The sequence below is a fragment of the Catharus ustulatus genome, chromosome 8, assembly GCF_009819885.2.
Source record: "Catharus ustulatus isolate bCatUst1 chromosome 8, bCatUst1.pri.v2, whole genome shotgun sequence".
Classification (NCBI taxonomy): Eukaryota; Metazoa; Chordata; class Aves; order Passeriformes; family Turdidae; genus Catharus; species Catharus ustulatus.
In genome coordinates, this window is record NC_046228.1 from 7,862,315 (window position 1) to 7,889,949 (window position 27,635).

Sequence of the window (27,635 nt, forward strand, 5' to 3'; positions counted from 1 at the left end):
GTTTTTTCTCCTGATTTTGATGTACCTAAAAGTAATATCATTTAGATAGAAGAGCAGTGGTTTTAATTTCTGACAATGCATATTGGGCTGGAGGTACTGCTGATTATTTCCAGGATTAGACTCCTGGTTTTCTTATGTGGTTATAATTGAAGAACAGTAAGAATGACTTCTGTGATGACCCAGCTCATTTATTTAGTTTGGAAGCTGCTTGTACTCTGAAATTTTCTAAATGTGACTTTTTGGAAAATGGGAGTTTCATTCTAGAATTCCAGGAATTTCTGCTTTGCAAATTAATTTATGATCATAGTGGAGAGTATGTCTGTGTTAGCTAAGACATGACTAGAAAAGGTGGGGGGATTTAATATGGCCAGATCAGAGGGAGACTTTAAAAGACAGTCCTGTAACCTATTCTAGGTTGTCTTGGAATAAGTTAGGGGTGGCCTAGAGATGAGAAAAATAAAGTCTCACATCTTTGATACAAAATGACCTCTCTTAAATGTGGAGTCTAAGACTATGTAGCATTTAAGGTTTGGGGTTTCTTTAGTTTTTTTTTTTTCATTTCCATTGGTGGATAACACCATAGTTTCTTATTATTTTAATATTTTAGATTGATGAAAAAGTAATAGAAATCATAAATTTAGTCCAGACACCACCGGGATAATTTTCTTGCCAGGGTTTAAGTTTAAAAATAGCATTTGGCCTGAAGCTGAAAATAATTCTGAGCTGGAAAAATTAGTGACCCTGTAATGAAGTTATCTGGAAACTGAGCTTCCGAGAATATGTGATCCATGTACAGGTGTCTACATAAAAAGCACAGTTGCTCAGAGTGGAACAAAGGATTTATGTTTCCATTGCAGGTGTCTTTGAGGAATGTGTTATTCAGCCTTTCCCATTGCTGATGGCAGACAGGTACTCCAGGTGGAATTTGTTTTGAACAGCCTGTTTTGGCAGCACAGCTGACCTTGAGTGCAGTTCTGATCCCTTCAGTACAATTGAACAGCCTGCTAAAAGGCCAGCTATTTGTTGGGTGGGGTTTTTTTTTTCACTTTCGATTTGTCATGGAGTGAATGTAAAATTCATGATAAAAATTAGTAGAATTGGTGTGTGGGTGTCACCAGTGTGCATAAACTGCTGACTAAATGCTCAATTAAATGCCATCTTAATTACATTTGCTTGCATCAATTTTTGTTCTTAAAATTGTTCCAAGGGTTCTCAGAGGCTGAAGGCTAGAATTGTTTTCTGATTCATCTGGAATGGATGGCTGACTGTAATAGCCCATCTTTAAATAGAAGAAACAGACCACATCTTAGCTGCTTCTGTTCTTTGTAGGAGAGCAGATTAATTAATAACAGGAGAACGAGGTGTTAAAAGGCTTTGCTGGTATCCCTTCTGTGAATATAATAGGAAAAAGATGGACAGAAGGAATAAGTTGTTGTAGTAATATGGGGGAAAGGGAGGAATTCTCAGCTGGTGACACAAGTGTTGATTGTTTCCATTTCTGTCTGGACTTTGGTGTGTAGCAGGGGTGCAGCTTTGAGAAATGTGCTCACTGTCCTCCCAGCCACCACACAAAGAAACTGATTTCACATAGCATAATTGTAGTCAGGCTGGGGATTCTGGGCTAAATGGATAGAGTACAAAGTTTGTGGAAAACTGGCTAGACCTTCAGGCTCAAAGTATCAGTGTCCAGCTAACAGAGTTCCTCAGGGCTTAATGCTGGAGCTGCTCTGTCCAACATCTTCATCAGTGACCTCAGTGGTGAGACAGAATGTCCCCTCAGCACGTTCATGTGTGACATCAGGCTGGGAGAAACGGGGCACTGTAGGGAGGGCAGAGCTCCCATTCAGAGAGATTTAAGCAATGTGGAAGAACGGGCCAGCAAGGAATGTGTGATGGCAAAGACAGTGGCAGTCTTGCATGTTGGATGGGGTTGCCATCCTGGGAGCAGCTGGCCAGGTGGAACCTCTGCAGAAAAAGACTGGCAGGTCCTGAGGGGCAGGAACATGAGTCAGCAGTGTGTCCTGGTGACACTGACAGCTTGCTGCAGAGTAGAGTAAGATTTACAAGATTTGGCAGAAGATAGCTGGCAGATAGGGGAAGTGATTGCTCCTCTATGTTCAGCACTGAGGGCTTCCTCTGGAATCGTTTCCAATTTTTTTCCAGTTTTACACTCACCCTCCTGTGCAAAAAAGATGCTGACAAATGAGCAACTGCAGCAGAGTGCTCGATTAGGGGATCTGGAGCTTGGGAAAAGCTGAAGGCACTGGCTGTGTGTAGGTCTGGGGAAGAGAATGCTAAGGGCAGGTACAATTGATGGTTTCAGCTGCCTGAGTGGATCCATGTTTTCTGTATAAACCCCTCCCCACACTCCCCTTGGTGCATAGTGGAAGGGTGCAGAACAGCAGTCACAATCTGCACCAAGAGAAATTCCAACTAAATAGCACAATTTTTTTTCACAATGCATGTGTCCAAACCCTTGATAAGATTACCCAGAAAAGTTGTGCAGTCTCTGGATATTTTCAGACATTGATGGAAAAAGGCCCTGAGCAACCTGATCAGATTTTGGAACTAGCCCTGCTTTGGGCAGAAGCTTGAGCTAGAGAGTTCCAGAGGTCCCTTCCAGCTGGATTTGCTCTGTGATTCTCTTTTAAGGCTCTGGGATTCTGTAGATTCAATAGACTGCTGAATGTAGGGGCTCCTGCCCTGCAGCAATTCGACCTGCACACTGTGGTCTGCACTCTGTACTCACAGACTGTACTTTTTTTAGGCTGAAATCTTATCATTCTTACTCATATCTGAAGTGACAGCAAGGCTATCTGTGGGCTGCTTGTGAAAGCAAAGCCATGAGGTAGGATCTGACATCAGAGGAGTTTCAGCACTCACGTAAGCAATGATCTCCTCCTCCATCTCCCAAGCTTTGCTCTTGCCTGTCAGAGCTATTCCTTTTAAATTTTTGTCCTCCTCGTGGTGAATGACCTGACAAAGGAGTGGTGGTCCATGTGAATTTCAATGTTCTTGGTCTCTTGTCCCATGTGTAAGTCCTTGACAGATTTCTGCTTGCTGTAGCAGAAGATTTGGGGAATGGAATAAGGAGCTGCACTCAGAGGAGCTCTCTGTGCTCCAAGTGTGTGGTTTATAATGCATGGGGCACTGTGGAACAGGAATAGCAATGTGGAACTGCCACTTAGATGTGGCAGGTAACAGTGGACATGGTTCTCATTTTCTGTCCTTTGAAACACAGGTGATAAATAAATAAATAGAACCTCTGATTCTCTGAGGTGTCCCTTGTGTGTTTTAACTAGAAGCAACTGCCATTGCCCTACTTCTAAAGAAAACATGCAGGTGTAAAAGCATGTGAATGTGAATTAAAAGAAGAATAAATCTTGCTTTCTTCTGCCTTAACAACCTCTATCAATTTTAATCCTGCTATTAATTTTAATCCTGCATATTTCTGGTTGTTTAACTTCCTTTACTGCTTATTTGTTAAATAACTGAGTGCAGATGCTCCTGAGGTCTGTCACATTAACACTTTCAGTTTTCTCAGCTTACCCTAGCAAAATAAGAAAAACAACCAAAACAAACACCACCACCCCCCAACATTATTTACTCAAATTCACTACTGGTTAACATCCTGATATTTCCATTGAGCTTATTAATGAGATGTGTCAAATTTATGGTTGTAAAAAACTCCTTTTGTTTAGGTTTCTGTATCACCTTGCTTTAATCCAAGTGATAAGAAAGAAATTCCTTAGAGTCACATCTCAAATGTAGAAACACCAGTGGTGATAAAAATTTAATGAAAGAGTTTTTAATATGATCCAACAGGCTGAGATAAAAATCACCCTGCAGCAAAGAAAAAAAAAAGTTATAAAGCATCATTTGAATTCTTCCAATATTCTTATCTATCAACAATGCTTAATACTTAAAGCAAATGTAGGACTATAAAAACCTGTAACTGTTTGAGATATTTCCCTTCTAGCAAATTTTTGAGCCTTGATTTTTAGATGTATTTGTGCTCTATCTAGGCAATTCTTAGTTATTGAAGAGACAATGTCTTTTTTTGTTGGGCTACACTGTTAATTTGTTCTCATTTCTAATATTCCTATCAGGTGCATCTGCACTTAAACCAAGCAAAAACTGTTGTGGATTCTAGAAATTGGTTGAAATTCAGTTTTACCTAGAAAGAGACCTTTGTGTGCTTGGGGACTCAGAAGAAGGATTTTTGCCATACAGTTGGAGTTTAGTGGGGTGTGAATGACAGAGAAGAATGCTGATGCCTTGTTTGGTGACAGGATGGTGCTGGGTAGGTCTCTAAACAGGGAAGTGTTGCTTCAGTTCAGTCAAAGAGAAATGCACCTGTCAGGATGTACATCAAAAAGTGTATGATACTTGTGAAGGAAGAAAAAAGAGCCGTTTTCAATAGTGGATGAAGCTGTGACAAGAGAAGTTTATGAACATCCCATAAATAAATAGGAGCTAAAGGAAAGTTAATCCCTACACCAGCTTTCCCTTGGAACTTGCAAACATTGCATAAAATCATAGTCATTTAGGCTGGAGAGGACATTTAAGATCATCAGCTCCAAATGTTAGCCCAGCACTGGCACATCCACTACTAAACCATGTCCCCAAGTGCCACATCTACAGATCTGTTAAATACCTCCAGGGCTGGTGACTCCACCCTCCCCTGGGCAGGCTGTGCCAGTGCTTGAGAACGCTGTCAGTGGGGAACCTTTTCCTAACATTCAGTTGAAACCTCCCCTGACACAACTTGAGGCCATTTCCTCTTGTACTTGGGAGAAGAGTCCAGTTCCCACCTCGCTACACAACTTCTCACAGAACCTGGTAAGTTAATCTGGAACTCCATCAGTTCTGTAGGGAGCTGTGGGGTGTCACAGGCTGTGGTTGCTGACAACCAGATGTGATACACTGGGAAGCTCATCCATTCCTTCCCTCTGGGTATGATACTTCTCCTCTCAGTCCCACCCCTCAATTTCTTATACAAAAGAACAGAGAACTCTTCACTTTAGAGATTACATTAGCACACTATTTTCATTCTTGCAAAGGGTGCAGTGTCACAGAGACACTGTTAAATTAATCAAACTTCCATTTTAGAGACTGCCACCATGGATGCACTGCTGAGGATGGGCACAGGCTCAGGAACCCATACTCTGAGTATTGCTCATGTCCTGCTGTATCATGTCCCAACCTGAGGAGCTCCTGAGCTGACAGCTGTGTGTGATGTGTTGTACTAAAAATCCTGACACAGATAATGCTGCTTTTGTTAAGGCTGAAGAAGAAAATTTGCAATATTGACTTTTGCCTATCACTGTTTATGCTGTGGGCTAGAAATGTCTACATTTCCATGCAGGATTTACAGAGAAAATTTGGTTTACTTCCCTGTTTTTCTGCATCTCTTTGTAGAGCATGAACAGAACCCTGCCTCACTCTGAGCAATATTCAGGGCATAAGAAAAGTTTTCACTGACATTAAAGAAAGCAGTGGAGGCACTGTTCAAACCATCTTCTTTTTCAAAACTATGCTGTTGTGCTCATAGTGGTGTACATTGAAAGAAGTCTTCAGCATTTCTGGTCTGCTTTAACTTGCTGTAGCAAACATTCATATGTCCAAAATACCTGTGGGAGCATCAGTAAGCTTTTTTCATGGGCAATGCATACAGACCTAGGCTTTATTTTAATGTAATAAAAACCAATTTTTTGTTGTCTGACAATCCTTACAGCTATTAGTCATTGTGAACTAATCCCTCAGCCAGGCCTTTCATTTAGGTCTTGGCTGACTTCTTGAAAGGTTGAGTTCTCCTTGGAAAAAAAATTAAGAATGTAGACATCATTCTGCCATTAAAAGAATCTGGATATTTTTGTTTTCCAGGAGAATTGTTTGGCAAATGGATCACAGTTGCAACTAACTTGTATCAAAATTAGGAACTTTGAAAAAAAAACCTGCACTCAACTTCTTAAAAAGCAATTAATGAAACAACAAATCATGGTTTCAGTCCTGTAGTAAATAATTTAGTAACTCCCTGAAGCTGAAGGAAAAGAGATGGCAGAAAATTAGGATTCAGATTGTCAGCTGATATAAAATGATCTCTCCACCAACATAATCTCTTTCAAAAAGAAAGGGTTTTTTTTTAGTATCAGGAAGAAAAATCAAAATAACTAGCAGAGGATCTGGCCAAAGTTATATATTGTAAAGATCTGCTAAATGCCAGCCTCTGATCTATTAAAAGTATCTGTTTAGGCTTAGAACACTTTCCTTCTGAAAGAAAAACCGTTTGCTTAACCAACAAGATGCCAATAAAAAAATAGAATTACAGAAAATTTAATTAATGAGATAATTCTAATACATCCTGTTTTGTTTCTTGGCAACAGAAAGCGTGTGACAGCCAATTGTCTGCCAAATATTTTATCTTCATGTTATCCATTTGTGATCTGTTGCCTGGCTCCTGAACTAAAGCCAAGGCAGGGGAAAGCAATCAGCATCAGCAAGGTTCCAAGCCACCTTGAGCATGGAGAAGCAGAGAGAGGTTGCACCTTCTTGTGGCTTTACAAACACCTAGCTTAGCTTAGAGAAAGGCAAATTGTTAAGTAAATCTTGAAATATAATGGGAGGCTGCCATTTTAGTCTAGAAACTGTTTAAAGCTCAGTGTATCCCAACTGGAATATCTGTATTTCTAACAAGCGTAGATTGAAATCCCAGTAGAACTGACTCAGTCTCCTTCCTTCCTGCGTGGATGTGTTGGGGAGTGTGCAACTTACCCCTTCTCTTTGCCTTCTGATAATGATTGTGAGGACAAGGATGCCTGGGCTTTTTCATCAGGGCTGTCGCTGCCTCAATGTGTGACCTCGGAAAATAACTTGGCGTCTGTATGGGTGGAATTTTTAAAACGAGCTGCCTAAAATTAGGCATCTAAAAATAAACAGCTTGTATTCATGCAGATGTGAAGCCTTGTTTCAGATTATTTTGCTGGAAAAAATTAGCTCCTGTGTTTGTTTACCTGTAAAACTGAGCAGTGTTGAGAAACATGATGAAGTATTGTAGAATCTTTGTGTAGAAGAAGCACGTAGAGATTTTTTTCTTTCCTTATTTTTCCTGAGGATATAAGTATTTTGGCCTCAACCTAATCAAATCAAAACAAAAGCTCTTTTGGAAGCATTTCTTCATACAGCACTGGAATACAGGATGAAGCTCACTACTTCAGAGTGTGGATTGATAAAAAGCAGGGACATGCTCCAAAAGGAATTGGAAGAAAAACGTGGAAAATAGGTGCATTAATAGCTATTAAACACTGATCTGGAGGTAGTCTAAAGCTAAATCAGCATTTTGCTGCAATGTGAGAGAGCATCTAGAAGGATCTCTGAGTATTTGCCCTGGTTCTAAAGCTTTTTCCCTTAAGCACTTCCTGTTGCAGGTTTTAGATCTTTGTTTATGCCTTAACTAATTAAAATACTGTACAAGTTAATTAATGTTTTTAAAACACTGAGACCATCAAATGAAATGGATATGCAAGAATTCCAAATGATGTCTGAAGGGGGAGGGAGGGTCTTTAGCTAACTACAGAGATCCAGTGTGCTGCTGTTGGCCCCAATCTCTCTCATAATGAATTTATCTACAGGCTGCTGCACTGGATTCTGGAGATGTCTGGTATGAGCAGCTCTGGGTTAATACAGGCTCCTTTTAAAACCGTGTGACAGTTTACAAAATGCTCTGGGATAGCCTAGGATGAAAGGTACATAAATGCATGTAAAATGCTGTAATTAGGATGCAATTAGAAACGCAGAAGAAAGGAGTGTTTGCTTGGCTCCACTTTATATGTCTATAAAGGTTTATTTTTGTGGCGCACAGGAGACATGGCATAATACTTGTTCTAAACAGTTACACTTGAAAATAATTGCTGTGTGCCAGCTCTGAGGAAGTTTTTGTAAATTTGTTTCTGCTGCAAGGCAGAGACAATGACACTGATGTAATAATTTCAAAGAAAGGGGCAAAAAATCTGGAGGAATCACCCCTGGAAACTGTAAATGAGAAGAATTATCAGCAATCAGGAGGGTCAGCCTATATTGGGAGGTGAGGGCAATTATTTGCTGAAATAGTGAGGAAGATTCTGCTTGTAATTTTGCTGCTGTGGTGTGTTGATTGTGGTGCTGTCACTTATGAACCAGCCCTGGTGAAAAGGCTGTGGCACCCACAGGGACTGTGTAGGGCATTTTCTATTATATAGGACTTGAAGTGAGAACACATAAGAAGATAAACTATGAGGGAGCAGGGTAAGTTCATGTCCTTTGGTAAGAGCTTATTGGTATTTAAAGTTTGTTTTTGTAAAAAATAAATAATTTTCTTTATACAGGAGATGTGATGGCTAGACCTTTGGATTGGGTTTCATGAGACCTCGATTCAGTTTCTAAGCTGGGCACAGAGATTTGTTGTCCTGGAAAGATCACTCAGTTTGCCCAGTGTTTTCCTCATCTGTAGTATGGAAAGAATATCTCAACAGGCTTAAAATCTTACAGGGAACAGGCTGAGCTAAGATGGTCCAATGCCATCTAGTAAGAAATTCTTTTGAAACTTGAAGGAAAAACTTTGATGCCTTGCCTGTCTCCCACTAGATGCTGTGAGAATGTGCTGATTCATGGATCTGTGGTTTTCTGAAGTGGCTGGTAACATTCTTGATTAGTTGGTTTTCTGATAGTAGGTAGTTTATGAATGTGGGAGCTTCTGTTTGGGTTATATGAAGACTGCAGGGAGAAAAATGGGTAATCAAAAAAAGGAAAATTGTACGAATGAACTTTTAAATTCAAGATGTCAGATTGTTGGTTTGTGTGATGGAGTAATGGAGAATGCTGTTGTCTGTTTTTCTGGCAACAGTGTAGTTCTGTGTATCCCTTGCAGCACAGGGATTGATTATTCTCAATCACTTTGTAGGAATTACAATAAGCCTGAGAACTGTGTAGGATGGAATAAGCTAAATCCGATGAAATTGCTGGAGAACTAACAGCCAGAAAGTCTCAGCTGAGCTTTAATAGCCAACAAAAACATCTCTCTGCTGAGCACAATAGGCTGCAGTATTTCCAAGTCTTGTCACTTGGCAAGATTTACATGGCTTTTTTTTTTTTTATGAGAACAACATGCAGTGTTTATGGCAGCACACTGGCAGATTTCAAATACTCTGAAATTCCTGCAGACTGGACCTTCAGGAAACAAAAGGTGCTGAAATGGCACTCAGAACTTTCACAATGAGAAGTGATGGTGGTGTACAAAGCAAAGGTAGGGTCAGTTAACTGGACAGAAATGAAAGTGAATATGTAATCAAATGTATTAGAGAGGTGATGTTTTGTATATAAATAGCCATGTAGATGACTTGTATTTATACCTGCCTTGAATATGGTGTCTAATGTTGTTGGTACTAATAATACCAAGCCACTGAGAACGTGATGACTTGCACAAAATGGAAATGGGTATTGAATCATTCTCATCTTCCTTCTTCACCTCTTCACCTAAACAAAAAACACATAAATGTGGTTAATAGAAGAAACCCTGGTGAACTTGAGGAACTTGTCTCCTAATGAGCACAGAACTTATTTCTGGGCCCATGGAGCTCCTTTTCACCATTTTATTTGGGACAGAAACACATCATGCAGTTGTATCTAGGGGCAGAGTAAATAAAATATATAAATTCTAGTGGTCAACACTTCCTGGGAATATAGTAGTTTAATTTTTGTCCGTAGAACAAGAATAATTGTATCTGCTTACCATGTCAGAGGATTAGTAATGGTAATTAAAGTGTGGAGTACCTTGACTATTAAAAAGAAAAATGGGAATGGGAAGAAAACAGCGTTTCTGATGAGCTATTCATTTTCAGTCAGGCATGTTAAAGTCCAAATGGAGTAAACACCCTGTCCTGCACTCCACTTAATTTGGCAGCAAATAAAATTTTTAAAACCACAGGAGAACAATGTGAGGCTGAGAATAAAGGTAGAGAGACCAGGTTCTGTACCTGTGTTTACATTTGTGCATCTGAATGACTGTATTTTTAACAAGCTGGCTGAGAAGATGACAATTCATTGTGGGAAAAATTAAGTCAGGAGTCCAGGAAATTCAGGATTTACTGTTTGAAGAAGGGAATAAAAGTACTTGGCCAAAATTTGGTCATATTTAGCAGTTCCCAACCAAGAAGCCAAAAGTTTTTATATGTTCCTGGCATATTTTTATTCATGTTTCGAGGAGAAGTGATAATTTTTTGTCACCTGAAGTGAAATCTCGGTGATAAAATGGGATTCTTGTTTCAGCAGCATCTCTCAGCCCATAATAACGCACAGAGGAGAGTAAGTGTATTCTAGAGAGGGCTTCAGGTTGCAAATTGCCAGCTTCTGCACCTTGTGCTTGGCTGCTTTTCAGTCAAATTTCCTAGGATGGGGGTTAAACAACTTCTCTTTTAGTCTTCCCTTTCTCCTCTCTCCAGGGGAGCAGAACGTAAATGTACTAACCATTAGTATGGGTCCAGGGGAGAAAGAGTAAGAGAAGAGAATGTGCAGCTCAGGAGGTGTGAGCAGAAATTCAGAAAGAATCTGAAGCAGTTGAAGGAGACAGCTTAAGGGTTCTGTGGATGATTTAATGGACATGGAAAGGAACTGGGAAAGCAGACAAATGGATAGGAACTGGAAGTAATTCTGGGAATGGTATTGCCAGGAGGATGTTCCAAGGAGGGAGGGCAAACCCGATGGGTGTTGAGGATGTTGGACGCAAATCAATCAGAACAAAAAGATTCATTAATTCAGCTGCTCAAGGAACAGTTTGTCTCTGGGTATGTGCAACTGCGTAGAAGGAAATGCCTGGAAGTCTGCACTTACAGTCAGCCTAATTGCCTCTGTCCGGGAGGGGAACAGAGGGAAGATGCTGGGACTTCAGTTCCCTGTGCTGAGTGTGTGTGAAAATGGGTAACAGTGTTTCTTCCTCCTTTGTTTGGGTGCAGTACAGCCATAAACAGCAGTAGTGGAGTGGAGATGAGATACAGAGTAAAGAGTCTCAGGACAAAATCAACTCTGGTTGCAGTCAACCTTTAAGGCTGCTGGTTAGGATACTTTTGTATGAAAAAGAAAGTTATCAATAATTTTTATCTGATTTGAGATGGTCAGAACATTAAGGCATGCCATTGTTTGAATGACAGCATGCCAAGGTCTCGATTAGTAATGGAATCATATCTAGAGGAAAATACTCACTCTTCCTTTAAACTGGGAACACAGACACACCTATTCTGCTTGGGCCACTCCCTTTCATACTGTTCAACCCAGGAAACAGTCGGAGTGGAGCCACAGAGTGAGCCACCTCTGAAAGCTCTCACTTGTTCCTCCAGCTTGCCATCCGTTCTCTGCGAGCCTGTAGCTTTGGAGGTGCAGAACAAAACTGCCTGAGAGCACAAATGGAACTAGAAATACATCAGAGCTCCGCAAACGGCAAAGGTTTGTCCTGGACTATTGCTCTGCTATGGAAATCTCTAATGATAGATGACAGGTTAAGCCATCCACAGGACATTGGTTCTTGGATTTACAGAGGGAAGTCAGGCTGAGGAACTTCTGTTGGACTGAAATTGGGATCTTTCTGATAAGAAAAGCAGTTTCTTTACTTCAGTTTGTTTTTCTTTACTGATTTAAGAGTTAAACACCTCCCCAGCCTGGTGTGTTTTATGAACAGTGGACTTTGTTACTTGGCTGGCAGTGTGTGTGCATGTACCCATGTGCTGCTCCTCTGGAATGGATATCTGAGCATAGGGAGCAGAGCACAACTCGGTGGAATGAAACAGGCTCTTTATCCAGCTCTGACTCTGTGTGTATTTTTGTAAGAGATAATTCACTGCTGTCTTTTGAAGTTTCCCATCTTCTAGGTAAAGATGATGACAGCATGCTGTTGCTGTGGGGTGAGTTCTGCAAAAAGAGGTTTTAGAGTTCTGTAGTGGCAGGTGGCATAAGAGTTCAGAGTATTGCTAATTGATGCTTTGAAAGAAAAGCTGATAACCTGTCAGTACTAGGGTGCTTTTGAGGGCAGATTTCTTTGGTGTTTAACCTCAGGAAGCCTTGTGCAATCTGTGTGCCACTGACTGAGCACCTACAAGTTCTTGTCTGTCCTGCAGCCAGCTGTCACTGCTGCTGTCCCTGCACAGCAGGCAGCAGGGGTGGCTGCTCAGTGCCTCTTCTGGTGTGTGCTGCCTTTCCTGGGTCAGGTCTGGCTGTGCAGCACTGGGTGCCCGTGTGTAGCAGGTGAGACTCAAAGCACTTCTCTCCTGCACACCTAAAGCACATTCAGTGCAGTTTTGGTGGTGTGACACAGAGTGAATACCCTTTGCATCCAAGAGCCATGCAGCTCTTAATTTGCTTAGTAAACATTCCTGGTTTTTTATACCACAGTCCTAGAAAAAGGTGGGGCAAGAAGTGTAAGTATAAAAAGATATATTTAGCTTTTTTAGCAACTCAAGTGTGGGTAGTTGCTTTCTCTGTTATGCTTGGAAGGATAAATAAACCCTTGGGGTGCCCATTTGATTTCAGGGGTTAGAGGTGGAAGAAGTAAAGTTCTGTTTTCTTCTTTGCATTGTCTAATCCCATATTTGTCTCTTAAAAACAGATATAATCTACCTCTGTGGGTCTGGAGATTGAAAAATGTATAGATAGACATATTGAAGAATTGTGTACACCTATGAAAAGTGTCACATTACCTTAAAAAAAAACCCCAAAAACCCCCAGAAAAATGCAACTCAAGTTTTCTACCAACTGTAACAACAATTTTTTTCCCATTACTAGTTAATCTTTGTAGGCCAAATACATGACCTAATGATAGGTTAGATATAGCAGTTTTTATTTCTGTTCTTTATCTCAATGTGGGCTGAATTAGATGTGCAAAATTCTTTTCCTTATTTGTTTCCTAATTTTTAAAAATACAATTTTTATTTATTTTTTTTAATATAAACTAATCTCCACAGTGTAGAATGCAATAATAGAATTTGGTTAAAATCAGCTTTTTCTGTATATTCATAGATGGGGCACTTGGGGTCTTGGTTAGTGCTGAGTTTACAGTTGGACTCCATGATCCTGGAGGTTCTATTCAACCTAAATGATTCAATGTTCCTCTGATTCTGTGATCTTGCTGTGATGTGGGAAACTGCCACATCATTATGTGAATTTAATCAAATGATTATGTGGTCCCCTGGTCCTGTGGGGATTCCTTATAGTGAGGTCAGGCTGAATCTCTGGCTTTTTCTTCCTGACCAGGTACACTGAGATCTGGGAAAACCTTGCTTGCACCTCTGCCTGCTTTGGTTGGTGTTGGTGATGTGGGTGGGGATGGAAATCTCTTCTCTCTGCTGGGTCCTAGTGGATAAAATCATGATTGCCACACTGAGAAAGCACAGGGGAGACAACTGATCCTTCTCCCTGCTGCTTTGTACGTATTTGCAGTTTCTCTTCCCTAGCGTTAATAGGGGAGTCAAGCTGTCTTGAAATCTAATATATAGAGAGATAATTGCCTGTCATTTCATTAAAGTCGGTAATGAAAACAGGTTGTTTAGTTCAGCTTCCATTTTTAATCTGTTTCTCGAGCTGGCTTTTCTCATTCCAGAAAAATGATCCCCTAATTCTCTTTGTCAGCTGTCTGTTTCAAGGTGGAAGGCTTGACCTCATTCTGATGATAACCCAGTAAGCAGCAGGAGAACTGAAACTTTTTCCTTGTTCAGGATCAATTAATTGACTCCAGGAGCAGTGCTATGAAGATCTGGGTTTCAAAGAAAGCATAAATATTGGGTGGGGGGCAACTCAATAACAACCAGAAAACCACTACAAAATGGTGCATTATCTTCTAATTCATTCATAGTTAAAAAGGAAATAACTGGGAGCTGCCAACTAGTTTCAGTCTGAAAATATGCACAACATATGTTTATAACATAAGGTTTTCTACTCATAAACAGTGTTGTGATCAGCACCTGTTTTAACTGATTCATCTGAAAATTTTGCTTAGTGCTGCTTAAAGAAGTAACTCATCAATCAGCTTTTATTCACACAACCTGACAGGTTGGCTGGTTTGCCTACTCTCTTTAATTATTTTTGTTGTTGCTTAGCTATTCTTAATTGCAGAACTATTTCTCATCAAACCAGGGCAAAACTCTGACTAAAATTTGAAGATTCCTAGAGAGTATTAATACCAGCAGGGATTTTGAAGCTGAACTGCACAGAAAAATGATTTTTTTTTCGGCCATTGATTTGTGTCAGTGGTAAATCTGTGTATTAAACAAATACCACAGTGGTAACGTCAACACAAATAAAAGGAAACTTAAGTTGCTCTAGGCTGAGGGAATGTTTACACTTAAAAAAACCAAACCAACCACCCTCCTAGTATGTACTATTAATAATTATTTACATTCTACAGAAACTGAAGAAGCAGGCATCTCATGAAGTAACTGTCTAGATGCAATATATAATTTATTATTAATACCAGGAAGTATAGAGACTGTGGTGATGGCTAAGAATGCAGCAGAATTCCTCCCTCAAAGATGGCCAGGGCCATCTTGACTTTACATTAAGTTCTAGTTGCAATTAATTTAAAATTAATTGAAATCCTACACCTGTGTTTAAAAGTTCAGCTACTGGAAAAACGACTTTTCTTAGTAGCCCATGACACATAAGACCTTAAAAAACCCCCATTGTTAATTTATGGCATTTGGTCATGCAGTGGAAGGATCAGATCAAGAAATTCTTGCTGAAGAAATACTGCAGTAAATCATTGCTGCAAAGACACTATGGTAAATATCAGTCAAAATAGTGGTCTTCAATTCTTTTAGGTGTTCCATTTGACTCATTCACCATTCCAGTAATTTATGATATCACTGGAATGATTTTTCCTACTATTGTAAGGCCTTATTTCCGACTTCCTCTTTCAAAACTGTAGCTTGCTAAATTGTGAGTACCCTCCACTACCACTGCAAGATCAAGACTCTTGATTTAGTGCTATCTTTGAATAACTCTCAAAGGATTTGATAGGTTCACAGCATTGAATATGTCAGGGAAATATCCTAAGATATGGCTTGTCCTGTGTTGAGTGGCGCTGGTAAAGAACAAATCCAGCTGTACCTGTCGTCAAATCGACAGCATGTTTCTCCTTTTCAGAGTTTCTCTGGAAGTTTGCTGTGCTTCTCTGGCTGCTGCTTTTCCTGATGCTGCTGGATTACAGCTCTTGTTCGAGGAATTCCACTAAACTATCAGTAAAATACAAGCAAAATGTTTGTGTAGTTACAAAATACCCAAGGGGATTAAAACCTCTCTTTATCAAATGCTAGTTGGCATGTGCTATATGTAATTTCCTGCTGTTAATAAATGGAAACAAATTCCAAGTGTTTTTTCTGTCCCATCAATGTATTTTCAGATGTGTCCTTGCCTCAGTTTTGCCTGCACAGAATGTGATCCCTGTGAGAGAAGTGAGCTACTCACAGAGTGATAATTTTGCTTATCTGACAATTTCTTAGTTTTAACACAGCTCTTGATCACTTGTGTGTGTGTGCAGCTGATTTCACCAGAAGATAGTGCTGACCACAAGAGGAAGGGTTCAACAGTGCAGTAGGATTTATTTAATTAGAAAACAAAGGTTAGCCAACACAGCATATTTAAAGCTGCTTTTATGAGGGATGTTGGCAGTGGATGAACTGATCTGATGTCATTTCTGGCATCCTGTAGCAGTGCCATACTTTCCACTATATAGAAAGGTAACCTCCTATTCTTAGCTGTGATGGACATTGACAAACAGTTTCTATTGGCTTCTGGTAGGGGTTTAAGTTAGTCTTTATAGTACAAAGAAAGACTCTTTTAGAGTTTCACTACAAGAGGGCAGTGTGACTGCAGGAGTTCTCCTTTTAGAGTTATGCCATGCTCTGAGAATTGCTTTGATGTTGGAGAAATTGGGAGTTGGATGCAGCAAGAGAATTCTTATGATCATGTGTGCTGGTGCAACATCCACAGCAGAAGATCCAGTGTTAGGAGACAATGGGTAGAGTTAAACTAAGATGTTTAGGAAGCCCTGCAGTGGTCTAGAGAAGACTTTCTTCTGGTGTAATTCTTTACTCAAATTCACCATTTGGATAAAGTTACTGTGTATGTTTCTGTAATTATGTGACATGTCAGAAGAGAATATAATGATATCCAGTTTATTTCAATGCCTAACAAGAGGAGTGGTGCTTTCTTTGATGTCATGCTTGTAACACATCACTCTTTACAAAGGTACAGGAAATAAACTGAGGAATGAAAGATCTCTGAGGTTTCAACTTTGATCTCTCTGCTTCCCAGCATATTTCTGTCTCAGTCACTATGAAGTCTACATTGTGAAGAGGATGTTACGAGTTTCTTCTCTCAGCTGGAAAAAAAATGTCGCAGTTCAAGAAAGGAAAAGTAAAGAAAAGAGTATGATTAAAGGAATTACATTTATCTTGAAAGTCTTTGCTCTGTTTAAATAAAAGACACCTAAACATTGCTGAGGAGTAGGAAAAAGCTTCCTACTGAAGATCTGAAGGACTGCCAGCTTCTGCCAGGATCCTTTTGGCTAATTGTTCCCTAGAGTGGCTTAGGCACCTCTTTGACTTAAAGCATAGAGCTGAACCCCACAGAAATCATGGGATTATTTATAAACTTTGGGATAGGCAGGCACTTGGATTGTGTTGTTGAGTCAATTATACAGTCTTGGGAGTGCAGCAGTTTTTGTATTTATATTTCATATAGCTTTCACTATGTCTTGCCTGAGAAATTGCATCAGTTGTCAGCAATTACACTTGGCTTTTTTTCTACGTGTAAGTAAAAAGGATTGGGTTTGTGTAAGAATCTATAGTGCAGTGTTCTTGACATTGTAGATCAATAGATTAGCCTTGTGCTGCCAGGAAATAAAATGCTGAGCCACCTCATCTTCTAATAATGCAATAGACAGATCCATTAATGCACACAGTGTTATTTTACGTCTGAAAATAGATGTGAACAGAGATTTTTTTCCCCCATAACTATTCTGAAATAAACATTGGAAGGGATAAAATATGGTAAATATCCTTTTGTTGAATTAGGCCTATTGTCATAACCTGATAACTCTTCTAGTCACAGCAGTCACAGTAGCAGTGATTCTGCTTGTTTGGGGGTCAATAACTAAAAATGGAATTTTCAGACTGGAGAAAACAATTAACTCTTTGCCTTTCTTGATAACTTAGTTTTCTGTGGAAAGAAAGCACTTTTAGTGTTAAATAAGGGATGTAATCTTTTGGAAAATCATTGAGAAATACAAATGAAGTTGGAAGGTAATGAAGATCAAGGAGAAACACTCAGCTATGTTTTACATGACCTCTTTTTTTAATGCTGACCAGTTAGTCCCTAGTGTTATCCTCTGTAGTACTTCTATAGTTCCCATTATCACAGGATCTGAAAACTTCAGTCTTTAATGTACCTATTGTTACAAATCCCTTGTGAGGGGGAAAGTGATAGGGGGAAATACAATGAAAGAGATTAAGGGAATGGCTCAGGGATGAACAGCAAGTCTGTGGGAGTGCAGAGACAGCATTTTTCCCAAATCCTATGTTAAGGCTTCCAGAGGTAGTAGACAGTATGTTACTAGCTGACATTATTAGGGCTTTTTTCCCTAATGTCATTTAACAATTTCATTTGATGATTGATTTTTTCTATGTACTATTTTTCTTTGTCCTATTTCAGCCCAGCTAATAATTTCACTGAAGGTAGATTGCTGGTGTTGTTCTCCATTGTCCAAGAAAAAGATCATTAGATGTAAACTCAAGCATATTGTTTAGATATTTTTGTTAGTTTAATCTTTCTGCTCACTGCTTCACTGAAGGATAAACTTGGGGGTTTTTGGGGATGGGGGAAGCAAATCAGATTCAGTTTCTGAACATAGAGCAAAGGGAGAAGCATTCCCAAGAGCCTGTTATGCTGCCCAGCGTTACAATGCACTGCAAAGCTGGGCTTTTGTTACCAAAGGCTCATGTGCCATGGAAGTTATCATACACAGTTGATAACAGGAAGCTGAGCACAATGCTTTAATTCAGCTGAAAGATTTTGCAAATGTCATCAGTTGGGAAAGGAAATTGTCACAGTGTGGTCTTAGTTAAGTCTGAGATAGAAGTGCAGTTCTGTTTTCTCTTGCGTTTTTTCTCGGTTACAAATTGTAACGGGAGAATAAAGAGCAAAGTGATGTTTCATGTATGTTTTGGAATGAATACCAAGAAACCAGTACATAAAATAACATTTGCTTTTGTATTTCCAAGTTAGTTTAACAGAATGGCTTGTGCATGCAGATCTTGCTGTTGATGTAAAACAGGTTCTGATTTTCAGTGTGCCACCTGGAGAGATCCCCAGGTGGTTTTTCAAAGAACAGAAGTTTGACTCTTTAGACACAAATGTAGCTGCACACTATTCCGAGTTGAACTTGGTACTGTCCTTTCACACAGACACTCACAGACTTCATGGGCCAGACAGATTCTATAGAAGTTCTTCGATTTGCATGTGTGTGCTGCAGAAACAGGCGTTTGGTGGAGTTTGGCTAATGATTACCTAAAGGTCAGCTATAAAAGCAGTGGATAAAAATGTCATGTGGCAGCTTGATAAGAAGCCTGTATGGGACACTCATGCTTAATTGTGTTACTCAGCTGAGTTATAACACAGATCCTTTTACCTTTGATACCATTTTAAGCAGAGTTAGCCCTTTTCATTTAGTCACTCTTTCTTTTTTTTTTTTTTTTTTTTTCTGCCAGTACAGAGAAGCCTTGTGGCTTTGTGGTCTTTCTGTTCCTTCTGCCACACACAGTACAGCTTACCTTAGAGAACCTTGTGTGGGTTTAAACCAGTAAACTAACTTGGTAGAGACCTGTGGACTGTAGAATTCCTACCTCATAGCCTTTATCACAATAAAAGATACCAAAGCCCTATAGCTGTTTTAAAACTGTATCTTATGCTTTTCTAGGCAGTAAACTCTTGAAGTAATATTAAATATTAATATTGGTGAAGTAATATTAAATATTAGTAATAAGGCTTTTCAATCTGTTTTGAATAAAGTATGGATCTAGATGTACCAGCGTGGATCTCCCTTTGAAGTGTCTGCTTAGTAGTACCAGGGCCATCAGCAGTACTTATTTAAGCTCTCCTAAATGTGTTTTCATGAGTGGATATGGTCTCAGTGAGGAAGCAGCAAGTGTTAAATGAATGGACTGAAAACAAGTGTAGCGTACCAGGAGCATATTTGCATGTGAGGAACACTTGTTCTTCACTGGTGGCCACCACCTGAATCAAGAGAGTACAGCCAAAGGCATTCTGCAGTATTTATCTAGACAGATGTCATTGACACTGGTGTGATTGGTAGTGGATTTCCTCAGATGAGCAGAACAGAGGCAGGTATGTGTGGCCACTGCAGCTGTCTGGCAGCAGGACTGCTGAGTCAGCTCTTGGGTGTTCTCCTCAGCCAGGATAAGAACAAGATTAGATGGGCCTCATGCTCCAGTGAGTGAGCTGAGAAAATGCCCTGTTCCTCTTGCTCCTGGCTGTGGTGCCTCAGTTCTTCTGAAATGTAATGTGCTGGAAATCACCAGAAAACACCAGTGGTGTTTTTACCTGGGCTCTGTTGGGGTTTTGAGTCCCCAGAAAGATGTATAGCACTGCAAAGTGGGGCATGGTAGTATGTGATGAGCTAGTGGTGGTGGTGTAGCAGTGGACATGCCTGTTTGCAGGAGTATCATGGAATCACAGAATTCTACAGGTTAGGTTTGGGGGAACCATTAATGGCTCTCTAGTCAAACCCTTCTGCAATGAGCAGGGACATCTTCCATTAGATCAGGTTGCTCAGAGCCTGATCCAGCCTGGCCTTGAATGTTTCCAGGGATGGGACATCCACCACCTCTCTGGGCAACCTATTTCACTTGATCCCACTGCCCATGTCATTGGTGAAAACACTGATCACTACATAATAACACGTTTTAGTAGTGGTGGTAATTCTCTTTCTGGGTTTAAGCTAGGGGAACATTTAAATGTCTCTCTGACCTGAGCATAATCCCCACAAAATTTCCTCTTGTGCATCAAGGGAATGGATTTTGTTTCCATTTGAAAATAATTTCTGTAAACTATTAGAATATAATAGCTGAGTTACTTTTTAAGGACTAAAACATGATTACTTCAAAAGCCACAAAATAGCTTTTGCACTACCGGTATTTAAAGCTCAGCAAATTTTATGTAGTACCTGAATTATTAATGGTGATAAATTGGAAGAGGAAGATCTGTTCTCTTATCAGCTTTAAACAAGCAGTAGTTGGTTGACTTTGCAGAGAGAGGCAGCTGCTGCTGAAGCCATGAGTGAGCAGGTCCTGGGTGAGGAGCCCTGTGGGGTGAAGGGCTTCTGTCAGTATGCCCAGAAGATGACTGCCTGTTTTGGACACTTAGGTAAAGAAATTAAGATGTGCATGTGGATTTTTTTGGTGTTCATTATGTGGATGAAGGGTTTCCTCAAGTTTACAGTAAATAGCTGAGTGTTTGCACATCAGCCTGTAGTCTTGAGTAAGTAAATAGTGGGTGTCAAAAGTGAAAAAGCTGAATGTGGGGAATAATTTCACCACAACTGAAGTTTTGCTTCTCTTTTTGTGTGTGTGTATTTGAATGTTGGATATTTTTTTTCTTTTTTTGCTGTCATTTGCTGGTTGAATTATTTTATTGCTTGGGTAACTGTATTTCGTGATAAAAGTAGATGGGGTACTTACTCATTTTTCCTCTCCTTACTCTAAATATCTTTGAGAATTCTTATATGGAGAAGGTAATCCTGATAATCCTGTTGCCTTGGACAGATGCATGAAACATTATTTGGGCTATCTACCTTCTGAAGTGGTATGATGAGGGAAAAGGAAAATTTAGTTTTGTTTTACCTTGTTTACTGTATTTTTGTTTTAATAATTTTTTGCAGCTAGGTTTTTGCTGAGCTAGTGTGACTGACTTCAGGTTCTTGGGTTTCTGATTGGGCTGTTTGTTGCTTTCAATGCTAGACTAAAGTCACACTGAAATGCATTTGCAAGAAGTTTAACTGATGGCAGAAGAAATTAAGACAGCATTAGTGTGCACTACACATTTCTGCTTAAGGGCAAGTTTAATCCTCAGTGTTTCTCTGAAACATGGAGGGATATTTCCTCTTCTATGTATTTAGCCCTTGGTCTGGTTTTTATGATTTTTCACTGCTTGCTATTCTGTTTTTTAATTTAAATGTGGATTGCAGTCAGTTTTTTTGTTTCTTCTGTTCTCGTAGTATTAGTAGAAATGCTTCTATTCCTGCTTGCATATGAAACATGCATGTATTTTTATCATCCAGGCAGCCAATTGGTGTGGTGAATTCAGAGGGGATTGAATCAGAAATGGTCTTGAGACAGCTGGAAATATTTATGAATAAAATATTCATAAAGTTGGACGTGAGATAAAATATTTAAAGTAGCTATTCTGCATAATTGCTGTCTCCTATCCAGCCAGCCCCCAGTGCAAACTGTCAGTCTGGAATGTGCCCATACCTCACACTGTGCTCTGTGAAGGCTCGAGATCCCAGCACTGACTCCTTGGATTAGACATGGCTTTGAGTTGGCTGTGATTTAAACAGGTTTTACTTCTTGGCAGATCCTGAGACTGTTTCCTCAATGCTAGTTCTGAGTTGAGTGCCCTGGATTCCTGAGACTTTCTTTCACAAACATAAGGACAGGGTTGTGCCCCTCTGATTCCTGCCTTTTCTTCTCAGCAAGAATATAAGAAATCAATCTTTTCCCCTTAAAATTGCGTCTTGACTTAAGTGGTAGGAGGTTACCATTGTCTTTTTGATTCAGACTGAGGCTAAATCCCAGTGTTTAGTAACTGCTGTAAAAGGCTGGTTCAGGCCTTGTCCTTTGCCTTGGACACAAGGCTGTGTTGCAAACAGCTCTTTATCTGACTAGGAAGCCACAGTGATGCTTCCTACTCTTTTTTTTATTTCTGCTGTTTGTCCCTTTATATTACATACTGACAGGTTTGAGGCTTTTGAAGACAAACTTAAAAATAGTTAAGATTACTTTTAAAAAAATGAACTATCCAAAGCATCATATTTCTTTGTGTTATTAAGCAGCAGCTGGCCTGGGGTTTTTGAAGGTGCAGTTCTCAGACAGTGACAGCAATAGCCAGGGCTGGAAAGGGACAGCAGCAGAGAAGTCTGTCTCAGGGGAAGGAAAATCTTATTTTTAATTAAGCAGGATGTTTCTGCAGTGATATGCTTTGGTCACTAAATCCTGATCCATCATCCTGCACCAGTCCCATGTGTTTTGGTGGTGGAAGGACACTGGGCTGTGCTGCACTGTTGGATAGATCATCAAACTCTTCTACAGGGGTCACAGGCTGAGTGCTTCTGTAGGGGTTATATAGGTCATACTGCTTTAGTTCTTGCTGCAGGAGCTGTGTAATGAATGTCTTGGTGAGCAGAGCTGGAGGTTGGAATCAGCAGGGACACAGCAGAAAAGGGGGACTCACCTTAAACCAGTGTGTTCAAACTCTGGTGTAAGGACTGACTTTTCTTCTGGGTGTTGGGCAGCCAAGCTTTAGCAAATGTTGCCACAGTTGGAATTTCTGCAGTGCTCACCTCTCTGCTCTCTGAGGACTGACTTCTGCAGCAGAGTTGATGTCTGGCAATGTGTGTTTGCCTCACCTCACAGAGCAAAGTCCACCCTGACGTGTCAGATGTCGACATCCTTCCCCGATTATCCAGCAACAAATGACACTGTCAGACTGGGAGATCCTTGTGTTGACTCATCCAGCCTCTCCTGTGAGTCATCCCCCTGCTTTAAGCTCTGAATGGAGATCCACCCTCACTGGTAGAAGCTTTTGGATTTTCAGAGCTGCCTCTTCCACTGAGGGGCTGTGGTGTGCAGGTCAGTAGGTTGAGAAATCTGGGAGAGAATGAAAAATTGCTGCAAAGCTTCATTTCCTAGGAGGAATGCTTAAAATACACCATTTGCTGAGATCTCTGTTCTGATGCAAGATGCTCTAAGGCAGAACTGGAGTTGCTATATTTATTGAGCCATCTCTTCCTCAAATATAAATTAGCATCACCCCATTGAAATTAGTACAGATTTATTCTGGCTTGTCCTGCTGTATTCTCCATTGATTAGAAAACCCAGGAGTGTGGCTGTTAAAGGGGAACTGTGATTGGACACTTGTTTTCAAGAGATAAAAAAGTTCTACTACTTGAAAAATATAAAGTAATTGACCTCATAGGAGATGTGTAATAACAGATGATCAAAGTCTGGACTTATGACATGGTATCTTCTCTTTGAAACAGGAAATAAGGCAGTCTTCTAAGCCTATCCCCATCTGGAGTTAGTACTTGAACTCTGAGTTTTAAGGAAGAATTAAATGACAGTTTCTCACTGTGCTCAGTTAAGCCTATTGGTACAGTTTTTGTCACCTTCTAATTTAAAAAAGCCTTACTGGAAGCAGTGCAATGATCACACCAGGTCATTTTGCAGCTGCAGCTCACTTCTCTGTGTTAAGGGGAGTTGGAAGTCTGGGCCAGACACTGGTTGGGTTGCACAGATGTCTCTGTGCATGCCTCTGAGCCTGTCCAGGTCTGGAGTCTACCTGTGACTTTCTCTTAGAGATGATGAATGTTGTTGGTTTGGGATTTTTTTTTGTCTCTTTCACTTTGGAATTTCCTGTGACTTTCCAGTGCCCTGTTGATGATTAACTCTGCCTTTACCCAGGGAGAAATATTCATTAGATGATTAGATTAGCAAGTCACCGGAATTGGATTAATGTAAATACTTCTTGTAGGTGAAGCAGGAGGGGCTGGCACAGTGTCTGCAAAGCCTCTGCTGTCAGCTGCACAGGAAGGTGGAGAGGAAGAGCAGAAGCAAACCAATCCTTAATGGTTAGGGGAAAGTTAAGTGCTTTTGTTTGCAATGGGCAGTGAAAGCTGCAGAAAGGATTCCTCTGAAGAAATCTGCTTATGAAGCAGTGCCAGCCAGCGCTTGTGCATTCGTAAAAAAGGAGGACCAACGTGCTCTACCTTTGCTACAGCCTTTTCTCCACAGCACACAGCCAGACCTGGCATGGAAGAGGGCTGTGCTAGATTAAATGCACAGATGTGCATTTGTAGCTTATGATGATGATGATGATTCTTCTATAATAAGATTTCTGACACAGCAAGGTTTTTTGATTTTAAACTAATCTGCTTATGTAACTCAGTTATGTTCTTTCTCTTGTCCTGAATATTAATCTGATTTTCAGATACTCTTTTTGTTTTTTTTTTTTTTTTATTTTTGCATTTGCAGGGATGAGTTTCAACTGATTACAATAGTTTTAGATGGCAATCACCTGATCAAACATACTGTTCTAATCTCTTGAAGATAATCACTAAAAATATATCTTCCTTAATCTCCTTTCCTGGATGAGAGAAAAAGAGAAGGATTGGCAAGGGCAGTGTGCCGTGAGTAGTAGACTGACTGCGTGCACTGCAGCTTGCTTTCCTTAGCTTCTTCTGAATAGAAATGCCATCTTTCCCCATGTTAAAAAGCTTTGGGAAGCTGTGTGGCTCAGGTGAAGAACTGGTGCTGGAAAAAGTGAAATTTCAAAATTCAGTCAGAAGGATGTCAATAATTGAGGATGGGGATATTGCAGAGGTTTTGTATCTCATTCCCAAGCAGAGCTTGCTGAAGCAACTGCCCTACTTGAATCCAGATGACTACTACTTGTGTGAGCAGTTGTATGACACTCCTGAGCATCTGGGTAAGTGAGGACTGCCCTCAGGTCTTGATTTTTGGTTGGTAAATAGGCTTAATTGCTTTACTTTATGTTTTGTGTAGCAGCAAGATACTGTATGACAGAAAGGGTGTTCAGGTGTGGAGAAATACTTTATCACTGACAGAGGGAAAGAAGAATCAAGTGGCAAGTTAGAATCTCGAAGTAGTTGGTGGATACAGGTACAACTCTCTCTATATATCCATCCTGGGACAAAGGGGGCCTTAATCTACAGAAGTATTTAAGATAGAAAAGTACCTTTAGAAAGCACAGCATCCTGTAAGTTGTGTGTTCAGAGCTTTCCTATGGGATTTGGCAAACTGTGTTCCCTTCTGCTTGCTTTCCACCTATTACCTATTTCCACCTTTCCACCTATTAAGGAGTATTTGTAACTGCCTCGTTCTTGAATTGGAAGAAGTGATTAAAAGTCTTTCTGTGCTCACCTCCTTGTCATCTGTGAATTTATTAGGCTTCTGTTGTATCTTTTATCCAGGTGCCTCCTTTTTCTGGATAAGAATTCATAACTTATTTAAATGCTCTTTCTGCAGGACCCAGTCCATGCCTTTGATTATCCTTTTATATTTATTTTCCTAATTCTTTCATAACTCTTGAAAAATTGGGGAATAGAACTGCATTCATTATGTAGCATAATGTGGGCATATGCAGAGTCATAGCAATGCTCTTTGTTCCTCCCTGTAATTTCTAAAATTTGGTTTGTGTTTCAATTAATATTGAACATTAGCTTATTCCTTGGTAGAACTATTAGTGATGGGACAAGTTATATCTGGAATTCATCAGCTTAGCTGGTTTGTTACAGTCCATTACAAATTAAAAAAAAAAAAAAAGGTTTTCTGTAAACTCCTGTCTGTGAATGAGAAATTAGCTATAAATGTTAATCTTTTCCAGATAAATTTCAAAGATTTTATCTTCTAGGACTTGCTTTATGGACTTCAATTTTGATAACCCAAACTCCTTATATGTTGAAATTTTGTCTGTACTGAGCAGATGAAGAAAGCTGCTGTATGTTTGTCACTCTGTCCAGCTTCTCATAATTTTAATACTGAGTGATTGTATTTTGTAGGCAAGTACTTTTCAAAGATCTACTTTGGTGTATATGGCACTTTTTCTTCTGTGCAAATTGCTTTTTGCTAGTCAGCTCTGTACCTAATGAATTTCACCTTGTAGGGGAAAAACTGTCCCAAACCCCTATGCTGTTGCAGATAGTTACTACTTCTGAGTAATCATTTATTTTAAAAGTAACATTTCAATGAAAGTGATGCTAAAGCATGGGGCAAATGTTTAATACAGCTGTGAGCTGGGAAAAAGCAAATATCATTCTGCCTTGCCAGCCCCTGCAGTGTTTCCCATTGGTATTCTAGAGAAAAAAATCTACATACAACATGTTTATAAATCACAATTGAGAACTGAAAATTATTTGGATGAACAGTGACCAGCTATATGATCAATCTGTGCAGGATTCCAATTCTTGCCATCATAGTAGGCTGGAAGCTGTCTTCTAATTTGTAAGGGGTTTAAATCAGACTGGAAATCTGCAATTTTGCAGCTCTTCAGTCATGTGTAAGCAATCACAAAGATAGTGGGACAGGTTCTGTTTACATTATGCTGCAATAGATAATGCAAATAACCACTATGGATTATTTCTTTCACCCTCCAGTATGGGTGCTACTATTCAGCAGGGTGGGAATTGAGGTCCTGCTTTCCAGTGCTGTATATAATGCTAATTGAAAAGTTGAAAGGTGTCTGGACCCTCAGTGTTACTTAAATTACAATAACTGGAATCAGAATCTCACCCATTTAGAATAAAAGCAGTGGAATGCCTTTTGAAAACACCCTGGGGGTAAATGCTGTATGTGACTTTAAGATGCAAAATAAATAAGTCTGTCTCTTAGGCCATGTGCTGCTTGGGGATTATGGTCCCTCAAGTACTACAAGATTTAGCAGCTTATAAACCCTGCTGAAGGACAGTTTGCTGTCTCTATTTGGCATTGCAAACGGAGATTAGAAATTACACTGTTCAAAGCATTTGGAGACTTAGTAATTCTTTTCCTTGCTGATCATAAATGGAATCATAAACATCAGGAAAGACCCATATTTTAGGTTTTTGGAAGGTCAAGAATTATCAACAGGTGCAGAGTTGTTCAGTATTCAGGAGGTGAGCCTTTGGAGTATCATCCATTTAACCCATGATTTGCTCTCACTTAGCACTTGCATCCTGAAGTTCCATCCCCTTCATAATGGGAATGTGGGAGGTCTCACAAAATTAAATGGTGGCATCATACTGATGGTTAAAACTTGAAGAAAATGTGAAAAAAGGACTTCAAAAGTGGCCTTGAATCCCTGAAAGGACCTTCATTCTGCATTTCTCTTGAGTTCAATTGGCCAGGGAATCATGAGCTGCCTTCCCTTCTGTGTCCAGGGGAGGTACAAGGATGATTCCTGTGAGAGAGATTGCCAGTCGTGGTAATCATGGTAATGCCAGCAGTTGGTTTGCTGCAACAAAATCTGCCTTACCCTAAAGGCCTGGTTCAGCACATGGTTTTGATTCTGTCTGTGGGAATATGTCTGATTCTGATTATTAGCAAAACCTGAAAGCTGGTTGCAAAAGAGCACTGGAATTTGGAAGAGAAAATGGTCTTGGAACTGTGGGATGTTGCTTCTCATATAAGATACTGTCCCTGTCACTTGTACCAATGACACCTTGGGCAGCCTTGCAAAGTGGTCACTCTGGCTGTGCCAGTGCACACCTGAGGGACAGCAGATACACTCCACATTACCTAACTGACCTCTTGTATGAGGTTAGCACCTCT

At 40.0% G+C, this 27,635-nt stretch overlaps 1 protein-coding gene across 14 annotated transcripts in view; it reads left to right on the forward strand.

The window, feature by feature from the left end:
- Positions 1-27,635, forward strand: part of ABLIM1 (actin binding LIM protein 1) — a 191,941-nt gene that overhangs the window by 36,408 nt on the left and 127,898 nt on the right. For 3 of the 14 annotated variants that reach the window (XM_033066464.2, XM_033066470.2, XM_033066471.2), the window contains exon 1: positions 11,371-11,472. The exons of 1 other annotated variant lie outside the window; for it this stretch is intronic. In XM_033066464.2, the coding sequence (XP_032922355.1) occupies positions 11,433-11,472 (40 nt within the window). In that variant the 5' untranslated portion in view covers positions 11,371-11,432. Of the gene's footprint in view, positions 1-11,363; positions 11,473-27,635 lie in introns of those variants that run through there. 10 more of the 14 variants (XM_033066463.2, XM_033066461.2, XM_033066467.2 and 7 more) reach the window with 7 other exon arrangements.